The sequence below is a fragment of the Stylophora pistillata genome, chromosome 12, assembly GCF_964205215.1.
Source record: "Stylophora pistillata chromosome 12, jaStyPist1.2, whole genome shotgun sequence".
Classification (NCBI taxonomy): domain Eukaryota; kingdom Metazoa; phylum Cnidaria; class Anthozoa; order Scleractinia; family Pocilloporidae; genus Stylophora; species Stylophora pistillata.
Genome location: NC_142530.1, coordinates 20,315,524 through 20,332,461, shown reverse-complemented (window position 1 = coordinate 20,332,461; position 16,938 = coordinate 20,315,524). Strand labels below are relative to the sequence as shown.

The 16,938-nt window shown below is 40.3% G+C and overlaps 2 protein-coding genes and 1 pseudogene across 2 annotated transcripts; 1 reads left to right on the top strand and 2 right to left on the bottom strand.

Annotated features, from left to right (window-relative positions):
- Positions 1-384: 384 nt before the first annotated feature.
- LOC148719182 (uncharacterized) lies at positions 385-4,944 on the top strand (annotated as a pseudogene).
- Positions 4,945-5,781: 837 nt separating this feature from the next.
- On the bottom strand, positions 5,782-11,408 carry LOC111327517 (ZP domain-containing protein). Its single transcript, XM_088741818.1, has 6 exons — positions 11,102-11,408; positions 9,833-10,104; positions 8,708-8,851; positions 7,694-7,875; positions 6,789-7,099; positions 5,782-5,997 (listed from the first exon to the last, which is right to left on the bottom strand). Exons 1-6 carry the CDS (start codon positions 11,178-11,180, stop codon positions 5,885-5,887), a joined length of 1,101 nt encoding a protein of 366 aa, XP_088597944.1. The 5' UTR covers positions 11,181-11,408; the 3' UTR covers positions 5,782-5,884.
- Positions 11,409-12,541: 1,133 nt separating this feature from the next.
- On the bottom strand, positions 12,542-14,931 carry LOC111327548 (neuropeptide SIFamide receptor-like). Its single transcript, XM_022931759.2, has one exon. The coding sequence runs from the start codon at positions 14,392-14,394 to the stop codon at positions 13,399-13,401; it is 996 nt and encodes a 331-aa protein (XP_022787494.2). The 5' UTR covers positions 14,395-14,931; the 3' UTR covers positions 12,542-13,398.
- Positions 14,932-16,938: the final 2,007 nt, after the last annotated feature.

Genomic DNA, 16,938 nt, shown 5'->3' with positions numbered 1-16,938 from the left:
TGATGAATAAATACAACAAAACTAGTTAAGAATCTTAACTAACATACTATCAACTTTATTGCTTATCTAACCTACATATCTCTAAGCACATACAGTGGCATGTGTTATTATGGAATGCTCTTATTCTCAGCTTTAAAGTAAAACTTCTTATCACAAAGGATAAAGTAACGCTTGCATCGTGATAATCAATAGGTTCTCCCACAAGACAAGAACGTAGATGAATCAGGTAAGCTGCGGGTAATTTTTTTATTTGGGTCCAGTAACGACAGTTTTAAGTCTGGGGTTAACTTACACCAAAAATAGGTCTCCAAATAAAGAATGCACTTTAGAGGATTTATTTGTTGAACTTTTTTATTATTTCTTGCAGTTCCTGCAGAAATTGTTGCCCGAGGACCTAAGGCCCTCAAGGCTTACCATAGAGCCATCGAAGAAGGAAAAACTGGTGTAAAAAGAGTGCCAATCATGTTAATTGGGCAAGGCTGGTTAGGAAAAACAAGTTTAAAGAGATCACTGAAAGGAGAGAAATTCAATCCAGACGAAAGCAGCACCGTAGGCATCGAAGCAGATCCATCCTATTGTAAAGTGTCAACGGAGATTTGGAAAATGGGAGAGGCAACCCACGACAAGGATTCAAACACGGAGCCAACCTCTTATGAACAACATACAGCTCAATATATTGTTAGAAGCCTCGAGAAAAAAGAAGGACAAAATGAACTCAAGGTTAGTCCACCCCGTTACGACAACACCCCTCTCGCTGTACCAGAGGTTACAGCAGTACCAGAAGAAATAGCATCATTAGTTGCCAAGCTACTTGAAGATGTTCACTCCGCCGAAGAAACGGATAAAATTTTTTCCACTTTGTGGGATTTTGGCGGGCAATCAGTTTATTACTCGACGCACCCACTTTTTCTAACAAGAAGAGCAATTTACCTATTGGTTTATAACCTTAGCCGAAATCCAGAAGCGAAATCTGTGTCCCGAGAGAGGCGAGGACTATTCAAGTTTATCAAAGACATCTTCTGTGAAAAGAGTAATATGGACTATCTCGACTTTTGGATGTCCTCGGTTTCTAGTTTGGTTCCAGACAGTGAGAAGTCTCACCAAACTTCTTCAACTTCCACGCAACCAAACTTGCTGCTGCCCCCAGTTTTCCTCGTCTTTACTCACGCTGACAAGCCTTACAAAGATGAAGATCCCGAAGAGCTTGCAAGTGAGATTGTTGGCCGTTTAGAGGAAAAAAGTTATGGTGATCAAATTCTCACTTTCTTTGTTGTACATAATACCAAGTCTGGAGGAAAGAAAGAGTGTCCTGAAGTCATGCGTCTAAGACAAGAAGTGCTTGATATTACAAAGAAGCTACCCCAAGTGAAAGAGGTTATTCCAATCAAATGGTTGATGTTTGAAAAGGCTGTTAGAGAGAATGTTGAGCATGGTAGCAATTGGATTTCCCTCGAAGAAGCGAAAAGAATTGCCCTGGAGATATGCAGAATTTTCAATGAAAGACAATTCCTAACCATGTTGAACCTCCTGCACGACCAGAGAACTTTGATTCATTTTGATGACACCCCAGAGTTAAACGAAATCGTTGTTTTGGATCCACAGTGGTTAATAGACGTATTCAAGAAGGTAATTACTTTTCCGCCTTTCAAAGAAAGCAAAAGGGAACATAAAAAGATGTGGAAAAGGCTTGAGAAGACGGGGATTTTAGAAGAAAAGCTTTTACATCACGTGTGGGACCCCCTTATTGGCACACGGGAAACCTTTAAAAGTCTTATCAACATGATGGAGAAGTTTGGCCTGTTATGCCCTTGGCCCTCGTCTAATGAGAATGAATCTCCCAATCAATATCTTGTACCCTCCATGTTGATGTCCCCACCAACGAAAGTCACAGATTTGTTTCATCTGCGGGTATTCCATCCCTTTTTGTGAGATTTAAATCTGATCAAGTACCAATAGGACTCTTTCCTCGCCTAGTACTGATGGTCATGCAATGGTGCACAAAGGAAGGTTACAACCAAGAACACCCTCAACTGCATCACAATTTTTTCAGGTTTTACACTCACCCAGCAAAAGCCATCTCTCTTGTCCTTCTCAGCCTTTCCTCTTCCATTGAGGTTGTAGTTCACCGAGGGAAAAGGAAATCCGAGGTTTCCAAGAATGAAGGGATTAATATGCCATCTGTATTCAGCCCCGACACTTTTCTGAAAGAGTTTGCTCGTACTGTGTGCCGACACTTGGGATTAATTCTTGAATGCATGCGGAAGGAGTTTCATTGTAGGCCATATTCATTTCATTAAAGAATATGGCCTACGAGATATCAGTTTGCTGTCCGATCTGCTGCACACAAAAGGTGGTGGAACATTGCGAAAACCATTGCGGAAGTACGTGCAAGGAAGAGGAGTGCTTTCACTTCTGGTCGGAGTCACAGTTGCAAAATTGTCAAAGGCCCCTCATATGCACCAGGTATCCAGCCACTGGAGATTATAGGATTCCACTCGAGCGCTTCGCAACATGGTTTCCATTATTGGATAAACAGGTAAGTTGCAGTCTGTATGAGTGTTCTAAAAAAGTTACTTATTTCCATATCAATTATGTGCTTATTTTATTGAATGCATCCAGATAGTGATTTCAATGTAAAATGCTCATGCTTTTTTGTCAATGTTATGCAAGTGGAACTTTTATTTTGTTCTCTGGTGATCCCATCGTGGTGAGGGAAGTTGGGAAGGGTTCTGTTAAACTTGAAGAATAAGACTGTGCGCACACGCAGCCCCAGAATGAGAGAAAAACAATACAATAACTACGAAAAACGAAAACCAAATAACAAGAAAACTGTTATTACTCAACAGGGAGTCACTAGTGAGGGCAATGAGGAAGCCGCATTAACTTGTACGGAAGGTAAATGGAGATCTGTTTGTAGATTATGTAGTTAGTAATATGAATATATCAACAAAGTTGAAATGGTAAATTGGCCACCGTTACGATTATAAAAGCTGACGTTTCGAGTGTTAGCCCTTCGTCGGAGCGAATAGAGTAGTTAGCAGTTTTCCAGGCGTCATCGTTCTAAGCTATTTAAATTATTTTATCTGGTAAATGTTATCACAAATGTCGATCTTGAGCCGTCTTAATTAATAATAATAATAATGATGATATTTAAACTGGAAACTCTCTCGCCCTTAGGTGATCTACAGAGAGGTCCTGATCCAAAATAACATTAAATTGTTAAAAGTAAGTACACAAATTGCAGATATTAAAAAAGTACAAAAGTAATCTATGGATTAAAAGATTGGAGGTTTGCAATGCGTTCAGCCCTCGGATTGAGATGTAGGAGTAAATTCACCATTTTTAAGGTGAATTGGAAAATGATAAATTTAATCTTGAAGTGCTCACAACGTCATAACACGAGAGAGAATATATGAAAGTCATATTTCAACAGCGTTAAGGCCACCGCAATTAAGGTGTGAACGGGACTGCTTAACCGCTCATTTTGTTTGTGCACTGCCTCGGTTTCGAACGGTCAGTTATGGGTTTAAATTCTGTTGAATCCTGCTCTTTTTTCAGACTTCATTTTCACAACTAGCAATGTTGCGTATTTTATGTGAATGAGATGATTTTTCTTAATACTATATTAAAAGCTTCACTTACCTGTACGTTGTTCATATTTTAACCAAGCTCGTAAGAGACCTAAACAGTGAGGATATCTAAAAATATTTGAAATGAGGCCTTTACGTCATCAAAATTTTTAGGGGAAGGCGAACAAGCCCTTGACCTTTCCGATGAGCTGGTTCAGGCCCTTCAATTGCGGATATGCGATGCAGACGGTGTTATTGCTCTTTTTCAGCAAGGTTTATCATTGGACCTATCATTCTCATAGCAGCCAGATCCAGAGACAAAGCGTCTGATTCGCTGCCTTTGTTCCAAAGCCCAATCTACAGGGAGACATGATGTTGTCAAGAGGTTACGAGAGATTGCACCTGCTGGTACAACATGTAGGGTGTAGGGTGTCTGTAATGCAGACAATGAGAGTAGCCCGTACTCCTTTCCTTGAAGAACCTTGTCAGACTTATTAATGAAGTATATTTTGATATGTTTCATTCGAAGACTAAGGTCAAAATGTGCCACTATCCTAATTTAAATCCACTTAAATCCACCTAGAAAAAACGGTGCTGAGCACAGCTAATGACAAGGGCTTCACAATTTTGGACTGTGGCAGCAGTTCTAAGTTCAAGTCTTCATGTAACATGAGAATAACCAAATACGGCCGCTCCGCTTGTTTATTCCTTTACAGTGACCTCGATTGGCATAACTTGTTTCAATCCAGCGTGTTTTTGTACTTACTTTTTAGGTCCTTTGTTGCCTGAGACGTGTGACGTTCTAAATATTCCCACTTATCAGAGAGAGAATTTGACAATTCACTTGTGTGGTGAGTACTTGTTGTAACATTTAAAAGTTATCCTTCTAAATCACTGCCACCATACTCTGTTTGAAGAAGTGTCATAACTCAAATTTTGTCAGATTTTGTCAAATTCTACTCTGCATTTCAGGTGAAAATGAATGGAAGTTCTTGGCGGAGCGACTGGGCTTGAGTCTGGCAGAGATCCGTTTCCTTGACAACCGACTTCTAAACCCTTGTGACGCCGCGTTGGCTCATGCTCGAAAACAAGGTTTTTTACGCAGTGTGGGAGAACTATACGATACGCTTGTAGAATGCAACTTCCCAATGTGGGCCGATTTATTGTAAAGATAAACGAAAAATAATTGCTAATTCGAAACGACCATCTGCCATCGTTGAAACTTGCCATTGTTTCGTTAATTCAAAGGACCGTCGATTTTAGAACGAAAAAGACAGCACGGTGAGAAAGCCTTTTTAGATAAGCATCTATCTGTTTAGAGATCTAACTATGTGGTTAACAAATCCTTTTTGGTCTCACTGGGGAAACGTTTCACTCGCATGAGGTAGCAAGAAGCGATACAGGATTACCTAATTGAGCACTTTCTTATACTTCCTCCAGACGAACGCGTTTTCCGTCCTCACTCTCTTTTGAATCGTTCTTGGCAGTTTCATGTTCAACTTTTTTCAATCAAAGTTGAAGAAAAAATATGCTGCGTGCGCTACAAAGGAGAGTGACTTAATCTTGCGCTGAGCCAAAGACAATATTAGGGACCTTAAGCAGTCAGGACGGCAACACCAAGGAATACGACGATTAAATAATGAATTTCTATTTTTAATCAGGATTTGGAAAAGGGCTGCATGTGTTTATTGTCTCATGCGGCGCCACATGTCAACTTTAGCATAACGCATAGAAGTAGCGTTGACTGAGTTCGAAATGGAAATTAAAGTAATTTGCCGTCGCGGTTTCCGTTTGCAGACGACGCTAATTTTGGTGGTTTCACCTTGTTGTCCTGCAAAGGACGACTTCAAAATGTACAAAGTTTTAAAACGCACGTGCTGAGCTATTGTTCTGCCCATTAGGTCTTTTGTTTTTCCACGCCGTCGTGGTTTACCTAAGGTCACTCTTGTGACCACCTAGCGTCAGCAGTTTTGAGAATATTGCCTGTTTTCAAAACAAGTTACTATACTTTACCTGAGTTTTCAAAACACTCTCCCTGCAGAAAGAGAAAATACTTTTTCTATGTAGACGCTGGTAAACTTGACCATGAAAAAAAAGCATCTCCACACGTATCTGAAATAGTATGGGAATTAATAATGAAGTCCATGTATCATTTGTAGCGATCAAAAATATCAATTGAAATTGCTTTCTCGGTTCAAGATGATAATCATCGTATGATAAATAGTTTATTTATTCAGTGCTTTTCTTCTTTGAAACGTTCTTCATTCATTATTGAGTCATTTAAGGATAATGTTTTTAACATTTTTGACTTTTATTTACTTCGCCTGCTTGACTTCTTTTATAGTATGGAGTACAGCCCCAAAGCAAATTACGCAGACGCATCCCATCACAACGAATAACCACGTGGTCATGTTTGTCAATCCATAATCTGGAAAACAATTAACAGTATAGGCAAGATTTTGATACGGTTGAATATTTTAGTCTATTTTTTAAGTCTGAAGTACATAAAAATAATCACGATGTCTTTTCCTATATTAGTAAGCATGAATCCAAATTTTTTAAGTCTGAAGTACATAAAAATAATCCCGATGTCTTGTCCAATATTAGTAAACATGAATCCAAATTTCAACCTTTGTAATTTAAGACATTCCAAGTGGCTTTACTCTTGGCAAACCTGGACAATCCCACATCAGAAGGACCACTAGGCCTTTCAGCAGTGTTCGGGCCCGGACCCGCAGTGGGAGGATATCACGCCCCCCAGTGAGACTGGACTTGGGAAGAGACCACCCTACTAAGGACATTTTTGTTGTGTTAGTTATAATGGGATATAGGAACATGTGCTTTTCGCTTGAAGTTAGCAGTCTTTTCGTTGGATTAAAAGGAGTGATTTAAACCGTTGTCGAAAGTTGAAGTTATTTAGTAGTCTGAACAAAACAAGCAGACTTTACCTCTTACCCTCTCTCCCACCAGGTATACCTGAACAAACCTCTGTTACATTGGTCATAGTAATGTTATGTAATTGGTTGATTTACCAATTACCCATAGTGTTTGTTAGGACTTGTCTAAGAATAACGCGTGTTGCATCATACCATGTGTTCTTGTTTTAAGAATTAGTACCTGCTTTGAGATGGTATACCTGGAAAAACCACACCTGATGGACCGGTACGCCTATAAGCTAACTTTACCTTTTACCTTCTTTATCACTAGCGTTACTCGTACCTTGATTTTCTCGAAGTTCCTCCGCATTATCTGCTTCAAAATTGTCCTCAGGATCCCTTAGAATTACTATCGGACCTTTCTCCAGATCGTAATAATCTGTATTGACCTCCCTCCTCAGTTTAGTATTCACATGAGGCTCACATTTCTGCATGCAGCTGGGCTTGTCATCTGTCAGGTTGCATAGGACGACCTCACAGTGAATATAAACGTACGGCATGACCTGGCCATTCATGAACTGAAAAGCTTCTATGCTAAAACGTTGCGTGGTGGGAGGGCCATTGTGAAATCTTACGGTTTCGTCCTTTTGACACCTTAAGTTAACAAAAAAAAAATAGCAGAACAAAACTTAAACTCATAATAACAGCTCACAAGGATAACTAGACAAAAGATCCTGCATGGTCATGAAGCTCCCAACCTAAACTGCTGTATAGTTTTCTTCTTTGATTTTAACAGTTTTCATTGGTATTCTCCTCACAAACGATGGTAGTACTGTATCATTCTGAGTGAGGGCCCTTTAAGTGTTACTCCCTAGCCTTCATTTATGTACGATGCAAACTTGATTTTCCAAAGTCACAAAATGGTTTCAAAAGTAAATTTGTTATATACGAAAACGGTACTATCGAAACTTTTTGCACATCCCCCTCCCTCCCTCCCTTCCGGCACTACTATAAGTTACCTTGCCCAAAGAGAAGGGGAGTCAAGTATAACCCTGAGGGCAGAAAGAGCAATCATAAACTAACAATACAGTTTTCTGTCCCCCCCATCATCCCTGGAAACTAAATACCCTCTGTCCCAACAAGCTATGGTAATCAGCTTAATGAACCTTTGGAATTCTTACGTATCAAATTGTTCCGCGATCTATCGTTAAATTGGCTATATGGGCAACAGCAATTATTAATACTGACCTGTCGACAATGATATCATACTTGATTTTCTTAGAAATACTATTGATTGGCGTGGCATAGCACGTGTCCGCGACGATACCCAACCGCGTGTCAGGCGTGTCCACTGATACTTGTAAGTAAAGTCGTTGTTGCAGCGTAACCGCCAGTGGAAAGCTAATGTACTCTTCATCATAGTCTTCGCTCTGCATTGTAAAACAAAGTACGTAAAAAAGCACTCATCGGAGGTGTTATTCAGCAAGAGACGAGATCAAGGTTACAGTGAAGAGACTGCACTGTAACGATGGAGATGGAGGATAAGGGACCAGTAATTCGTTATCCCCAGGGGGGTGGGGGTCGAATAATTTGGGGGATCACATGGTTTTCAAGGGGAACGGAGCGGGGATCAGTCGTCGCCAACAAAGCATAAAGGAGAGAGTATGGAACATTGACGGTCGATGAGGAGCGATCTTTGGAATACCACAGAGCCTTAGGGGAGGATCAGATAAATTTAATTGTGACACAGGCAAACTCCTCCAAACACAAAAAGATACGTTAGTCGCATTGATATTAGCTTTGCGTTTTCGCGCCTATTCTACTATCTGCGAAGAGAAGTCGAGAATGAAAGCTCATACACTCTGATATATCACTAACAACCTTCACACCGCATAATCTTCCTTGTCCTTTTTCAGTGAAACAAACGTCTGTACTCTAGTCTGGTGGCCCACCCAGCCGGAGCTTGGCCCGATTTCCTTGGCATGAAGCGACAGGGAGTATTACTACTCCCCCCTGGATGGGATGCAAGTCTATCGCAAGGTTACCCCCCAGTATTTCACCATCATCCCTGACAATTCACTGGTACCCATTTAAACACCTGGGGGGGCGGGGGGGGGGGCGGGGAGAGAGAGAGGCTCTGTGAGAGTAAAGTGTTTTGCCCAACATCACAACAAAGTGACCCGGCAGGTCTAGAGCCCAGACCCCTCGCACCCAGAAAACAGTGCACTGATTGTTAGGCAACTGTGTCTCTTTTATTAGTACCTTGTAAATGTTCAGATCCAGATCAAACATTCCAGAACCATCTTGTGGTGCCAGAAAAATGACTTTGGTATTTGTGATGTTCATCTGAATCAATGAGGCTTCAGCCTGGTTTGGATAAGCACACTCAAATGGAATCTCCAAGTCCTGAGGAAAAAAAGGTAATAAGGAAATGGAAACGAATAAATCTAGCTTTAGACAAGATCGTGAAAAGTAGTATTTTTTGTGAAACGTAGTTCTAGTGAAGATAATGTAACAGTTATCAGCACTACTTGTGCATAACATCTCAATAGCTTATATGAGTAGTCTTTGAAACGAAGTTACTCGTAAGGTGTCCTCTCAAAAGAGTTCTTTTAAGTAGGAGGGTCTCACTGGGGTGATAACATAACAGCCAACAGCTAAAATTTCGGCTAATTTACGGCTAACGGTTAATATCTCTCCATTGTTGTCACCAAACATTTTTTTCCAGTCAACCTTTTTTACACCTGACAGTTAAAATTTTGGCTTTTTTACGGCTTATGGTTAACCTCATTGTGACCCTCTACTAATTGTTCACCTTATGAACATATTACTTTACCCTCCCAGATCTGATTGTCAGTTGTCTCCTCCAGCTGCTACAAATTTCCATGTAAATCAATTACGACAGTTTGGTGTTAGAGCAAGATTACAAATTCCACGTGATACGTCTATTTATTACACGACTCGGGCAGTCAGAGGGCCAATAACTAAAATCAACCAATCAAAATGCTCTATTGCCGGTCAATATTCTCTCAGTATTAGACCGGGAACTGTCCCGAATGGTCCTGAATGATACCGCACTTGTGTCCCTTTGAGCTTCAGTCGTATAATAAATCTCTTATTAACCAAGCTTGCTCGGGACCGTACTGGAAGAATATCGGCCCTCGGTCTTTTTTGTACGGACCTCGCTGCGCTCGGTCCGTACTGTCAAGACCTCGGGCCGATATTCTCCCAGTACGGCCCTCGCGCTTGGTTAATAAGATATATGTATTCTCATAACCTCTTTGCTGCATAAGGCATGGATATATAAGGGAGAATTTACGTTTTAATCCTTCGGGGAGTTTAAAGAGCCAAACTAACTGAACTTAAAAACAAAAACAAAAAACAAACCTGTAATCGGCTGATAATAGACTGAGTCACCCGAGCATCTTTGATCATGTTTCTGTAAATGAGGCTGTCTTTCGTATGCTCTAGCGTGGTACCACAGCCAATCAATGGTGCAGTAACAGTCATGTGACTGCTGTTTTCAGATTTTGTTGGCTGGCAGTTGGGATCCAATAAGCGCACGTCCCTCATTTCAAACTCTGGTATTAGTGATTTTTCTATGTGAACTTGCATCTGGTCGAAATCACAGTCAACCGTGACCTGCTGGTGGAGTTCAGCTGAAAATTTGGAAACTATTTCATTATTGTCTGTTTTCAAGCATCAAGAGAATATGAGTAGCTGGCAACGATGTCAAGAACCTGCCTTGAAAAACTAGCAATTTTACATGTGAAATGGACATAAATGCGCCATAATCTTTTGTTGGTCTGGGAACAGAATTCTGATAAACATGCAATTACATGCAAAGAGACTTATCTTAACTACTGTTCATTGAGTAAAAGGTAGCCAGTTAATCCCGGTTTGTTATTAATAGAATAAGGGTAGAAACATTGGTCCAGATTTTCCTCCACCCCTTTCAGCAGTAAAGACCTTACTGATGAGGGGGTTGTGATTCCGCGGTTGTAACCGAAAAATAAAAGAAGTTGGAGAAGAGTGAAAGGGAATTTAAGGCATGGATTGCAAACGAAAGTTTGACTGTATCGGATTACGGGGAGTTATGGTGAAAATTTACCCGACTAAGGGTTAAGATTAATAATTATTTAAGGGACAAAAAAAAGTTTAAACTAGCGGACGACAAATCCGTTCTTGCAGACCGTGAGTCTGTTCTTATGTCCTTTATACAAAGAACGCTCATCATGTCAGAATACAGTATACTCAATTCATTCTTAATCTTTCGCGGCCTCCTTAGAGATCAGCTACTCATTGGTTTTGTTGTAGTGACTTGTTATGTTTACAACTACATATCATTATTAAACGTTACGATATCTAGTCGTGTCTTGCGTATCATAGAAATGGTTCGGGTCGAAGGAAAGCTGACGAGTACCTTAATTACTCGTCGATGTCACGGTTTCCTGTCACTTCCAGGGTTAAAGCCCAAGTGATCAAACACAACGGTATCACAACAACAAGATGGATTTGTCTTTAGCTTCTCCGTTTATCACAGAAAATATTTTCTTCAATAAAAGCGCAACATCAAGTCTGCCTTGCCTCGCTAAGTCACGCATCTCCTAAATTCATAGTAAGTCGTGTTAACTTTTAAAAACTATAATATCATACCTTCTGTGTTGCAAATCAGAAGAACAACACCGAAGACGACCGCGTGCACGATTTTCATGACCACAGCTGGCTTTGTCATCGAGAAGAAACGTACAAAACTGTCGTTGCAAATCCCAAAACAATTGTGCTAAAAGCAGATCGTTTTGTCCAGCGAGAACTCCCGCAGCTTCACATACGTTTCTCTTGGTTATTAAAAGTATAATTTTCAATTCATAATGCCTTAGCTGTAAACAGAATGGCTCCCTAACGTGTCGGATACAGTAACTCGAAAGAGTACAAAGGCTATGTTGTTGTAACCGGAAACAGGGTGAGCTCATGATGATCAACATTTTGAGGGGGGTTGGGGTAGCGTCGAATTGATCTGAGGGAAGTGGCTTCTTGGTAAGTAAATCAGCTCTCTGCTCGTTATTCAAGAGCGAGAACTGAAAAGAGAGTATGATTTGAGGAGAAACTATTCACTCAGAATCATTTGAGAGCGAGTCAATTTGGCATCTCCCCTGCTACCAGACCACAAAATGACAGGTATAGGAGAGCTGTCAATCTCGAGATGTTTAATCAGATTAAAGGCTTTAAAGCGAGATGGCGATCGGAGCTGGGTAAGGTAAATTTTGTTGTTACGGTAAACGTTGTCATATCGATCGTTGTTGCATTCCACTGATTCAAACATCCGATTTGCCGATCGGGTACACATACAATCCAAATGCCAACTCTCGATCGTAGCATTTTAGCAAAACTGAATTTCGGACGCCAGTCTCGAGTTTTTGGTGAAAGTAATAGCCCACGTCGCATTTAACTGAAAAGGGGTCACGCATATAACTACAGTGCAAAGCTCCTCCTTGACAAAATGTTTGCACCGGAATTCTCAAGAGCGCAGATTAGAATTGTACTTGGCCAACTGTTGTTCTCTGGGAAAGTTCGCCAGCTCAAGACCATCTGAAAATTGGAGTAAATCTCGATCACCCTAAGTCTCCTTTGTAGCTGTCGGTTGCGTGTCACGCAACACTCTTCTCCCGGAGGGTTCTCGCTATGACACCCCAAGTAGACTAAACATGCTTGGAACGCTCACCCTAAGAAATAAACTTATGACTTTTCTTTTTAAAAAAATAATTTAAAACTGACTGCATCAGCCCCGTACCGAGAAAAATGTGCGGCGAAAGACGATTAGGGTTGTCTTTGGAAAATGAAACGCTGGGTATTTCATCAATCCGGCACTTGGGTAGGGCATTTGACCTAGGGGGAGCGGGAATTTGAACGAGCCAATTTTCAAAGTTTAAATACCCAGGGGTTGCCCGGGGAGGATGTTGAAGCTTCGAATTGATCGACGTATATTAAAAAAGATACGTGACGCCAACTCAACTCAACTGTGTGTTATCCATTTTCACTAAACCGACATAACTATTTCCTTTTTCTAAATGGTCACCCACGCAAAGGAAATCATGACCACATATCTCATTCAAAAGTTTAAAATCGTTTTAAAAGTTTCCTAAAACTACTTACTGATACAGTCAAGATGTTCTCGACAATTGTAGGACATATTCCAATCTAAATAAACCCATATTGAGGGCTATTTTAACTACAAATTTAAATTAATGAAATCGTGCCTTGCTCTTCAATCGGTTTAAATGTGTTGTTACCGTGATAATTAAAGATCGTTCTTGTAATGTTGTGGTTTTTTTTTTTTTTTTTTTTTTTTTTTCAAAAAAAAGATCATTGTATATTACCGCTTTGCACAGTTTCCTACAGGTAAGATCGATGCTCTGATAGCCACGCTTTGACATTTTGGTTCAAGCTTGCCGGAGAAGGAAGTCGTCATTTCATCAAAAATGCGCGTGGTGGCCTGTCATTTTTTTTTTTCCTTTTCTTTTTAATTGCTCCTTGTAAAGTAAATATAGACCAATTATCACAGCAGATTAACAGAAATGTTCCATTAGAGTTGTACTGTGAATTTAGCAGACAGATCCGTTTCTCATTTAATTTGCTAATTTATGTATAACTCCAAGAAGCTGCGGTTCCTTTGGTAAACTGTTATTATAGGTGACTCCTCAGTTTATCTAGAAAAGTGAAGTATCTGCAGCAAAATCAACAGATAACCGGTATATTTTGTATATTTTTACGAAAGCACAAGTTAAAGGCGATTGTCAAAAATTTTTTCGTATGCACTCAATCATAGTTTGTTCAAAATTTCCTTCGATCATGCTATGCGTTGCTGGGTATTTCACGTTAAACTATCGATACAGTGACTTGTTAAGCAACCACTTCTGTTTAATTTAACGAGCCTTAAGTGCGGTGTAACTTGATTATTCCTGGCGTGTAGACACACAGCAGAAAAGATTCTTGAGACCACGCCGATAATTTCCACTGAAAATGAAACAGACGTAAGGGTTTATGGCACAGTTTGCGCTACCCAGAAAGGTCGAAATCGACGTGAATAATTGGAAACTACAAGTTGAAACGATTTTGTGTGGCGAAAATAACTTTATAAGCCAGTAGATAATGTGAGGTACCCAGCATATCGCAAACACGGACACGATAGCAATGGACATCTTCAGTACATTTCGCTCTTTCCTCTCTCGTTTTTCTCTTGCATTGTCTGATCTTTCGCCAGGAACCGCCTGGGTCTTGAGTTTAAGGAGAATGGATAGATAAAGTAAGGCGATCAAAACCGAAGGAAGGCAGAACAACAAAATTATAACTGCTAAAGCGTAGTTTTCGAAAGACGAGGACTTTCCGAAGGTGTCTTTCCATCTTAAATCGCACCATAGTCTTTCTTGGTTCTTAACGAGTTTTAGGGCGAAGAGAAAGGGCGACTGAATGGCCATCGCAACGATCCAAGTACCCAGAATGAAGAGACGGCATAGCTTTGAACTGATGAGTGGAGAGCGAAAAGGAAACATCACAGCTCCAAATCGATCAACTGCTATCAGAATCAGACTCTGGATAGACACAATAGAGGAGACATCTGTAAGAAAAGGAGGCAGCTTGCATAACATCTGACCAACAACACCGCTGATTACCCAAGGACCATTGTCGAACAACACTAGAAGCCTTCGCGTGAAAAGGAAAATCGGAAAGAGAAGATCAGATATCGCCATGTTTACAATGAAAAAGTTGATGGGCTTTCTCATGCGTTTCGTCTTGTAGACAATTATCCCAATGAACATGTTTCCAGCCAAGGAAACCGCTAACAACAGGCAGTAGGTAAAGGTGTATCCGATTTTTCTTGCTGTAGGGTCAAAGCAGTTCGATGACTGTGTGCCGTTAATCGTCGCATTTTCATATCGCGACATTTTCATGTATTTCAGTTTCAAGTATCCCAGTATATGGAATAGCACCTGGTCCGACTCTCTCTTTTGCGCAGATTTCGATGATCGACTTTGCGTGAGGAAACGGATTCGCTTCAGCCGATGCCATCCAGCTGAAAAAGGGTCACATTTCCCTGCCTTTGAATTTTAAATTACGTCCGAAAACGTGTCACTTCCTGGTTTTTTTTTTCAATCAAAATTGGAATAAAGCTTTCGCGGTAGATGTAAGGTAAAGAAGCTTTCTTCGAACGAAGCTTTTGCTTGTCAATTATACTGACATTCAGTTTTTTAATGTATTATTAGATTTGAATAAAATTGGAGGTGGCAGTAAAATTTCTTTGCTTTATATAGAAACAGCTGGTTCGGGATGTTTTTTTTCTTGAACGTATGCAGCGTTACATGAGGTGAGTGACTCTCTAAAGAATCTGCCAGGTGATGTGTTTAATTCGGCGACAAGTCCTATGACGTTTAAGGAAACATTTTACACCCACATAAATCATTCACTTTAATAACTGTTTTTTTCCTAAATGATCATTACATTTTATGTTGTTTCGGTCTTGTTTTCCGCTTATTTAATAAAGTAGAGCGAGATCAAACCGAGTTATAAGTGGACCGACAACGCGGTTATTTGTTGAATCAAATTAATAACCCAATACTAGTTATGTCTTAAAAGCCGGCTGGAAGTGTATTGTACCGCAGCATATAAATGAGAAAGGAAATGAGACAATGTCATTTCTGTCAGGCTACTAGCTTCCTTTACTAATATCTGCGCAAAGCGCCGTTGGGGAAGTAATTGGTTTCCAGGGGGATGGGGTGCCCCAGAGGATTTTGAGGGACCATGTGGTTTTCAGGGGGGTCGCTCGTCGCCAACACTGCTGATAAACTGCCAGTGGGGGAAGGGGTGTATAAATAATATAACAGAGCCTTATGGGGGATGAAGTAAATTTTATCGGGACATGACCAAAATCCTCCGATATCCCCCCTCCCTACACCGGCGATAAATAACGATTGGTCCCTAAATACTTTTCGTGGAGCTGGGGTGGGGTGGACATTGTCATATATGTTTCAATACAAAATATTTTACTTCTTCTCTAGAGTTATCTAGCTTTTCAGATGAATATAATCTGCGGGGCAAATAAATAAATAAATAAAACGACTGGGCAAGTTTTTTTTTTTTTCAGTAAACCTAAAGAAAAGTTAATCGTTTGCGTTTCTGCGCCATCAGTTTGACAGCAAATTTCTTTATTATGATAATGATTACTTGAAACTAAAGAAACATTGACAAGTAACAAATTGAAAAACTTATTGCAATCAACGAAGTGGCTTTGGCACCGATAGAAAGAGGTGCCAATGTGGGATGGTCCTCCTTTCTCTCACACAGCATTTGTATCAGAGAAATTGTAAGATAAGCTAAATGCCCTCATTTCTCATGACTGGAACACATACCGTAAACTACCGCTTATGAGCCTTGGGTTTATATAACTTCGTAGGGGGTTTTAAGAGTACTTATATACGGAAGTGCTTACATCTGAGGAAGGCATGTAACCGGAATAGAAAAAGTGCTTCAAAACGAACCATAGCAGTGCTAACCAAACTAGACGCTCGAGGCGCGTTCACTTGGGCTTCGTTTATAGCCATGGCATTCACACAAAACACGAGTACAATTGTAATACACATCATTTGCACGACGAGATCTGAATTGTTGTACTTTTATCAACACTGTAACATCATTATGTTCATGTACATTAGTCATATCGACAACTTTTTCTAGTAGGTTACATCCATTCATCGTGTCTTCTACAAAGCCCATACAACTCCATGCGAAGAGCAAACCAACATTCACGATCGCTTGTACAATAATAATTGTGATTATACACAACGAATAGATGAAATTCACATATCTGAACTCCGGTTATAGAAACGTATATCCGCTCGATCCTCGCAGTAAAGAGCACTATTTAAGCAATAGTGAAGATCAGACCTGAAAAATTTCACGCCTGTACGGGATTCGAACCACTGACCTCTGCGATACTAGTGCAGCGCTCTACCAATTGAGCTAACAAGCCAACTGGGAGCAGGTCATCAAATTAAGTTTGGGAGATAATAAGTGAGTCCTTAGATGAGCATGAATCTCCCAGGTTTACTGTGAATCCGAAATCTGTACGTGATCACTACATCCTTTTTTCTTTCTTTTCCGTCACTTTAACAGATGCACTCGGGATGAAAACTAAACGTTCGAATCGAAGAAAAATAAAATATTTTGAATTCTGGGATGTTCTTCATGCTGTTGGCTCCATCACGTTACGATTTTGGACCAGTGCCTTAACGGCAGGTGAAATGTTGTACAAGCGTCTCTGCGAAAGGCACCTTCACACAACTTACGTGGAAAAACTGGCCACAGCTATCGCATCCAAGCCAATCCGAATGGGGAGATTCATTCTTACGGGTTGTGGAGTTTTCCGGAGCGATTCAAAAATCATTCAGATCGAGAACTCAATTTCTGTAGAGTTCCCTAGCTTTCATTTCCAGGGAAAC

Bases quoted from the DNA above. Each gene is read 5' to 3' on its own strand.
- LOC111327517 (XM_088741818.1), bottom strand. From the start codon at position 11,180: ATGACAAAGCCAGCTGTGGTCATGAAAATCGTGCACGCGGTCGTCTTC. The intron at 10,105-11,101 runs GTATGATATTAT...CCAAATTTTCAG, and splicing joins TCTGATTTGCAACACAGAAG to CTGAACTCCACCAGCAGGTC. The intron at 5,998-6,788 runs GTACGAGTAACG...ATTGTTTTCCAG, and splicing joins GGAACTTCGAGAAAATCAAG to ATTATGGATTGACAAACATG.
- LOC111327548 (XM_022931759.2), bottom strand. From the start codon at position 14,394: ATGAAAATGTCGCGATATGAAAATGCGACGATTAACGGCACACAGTCA.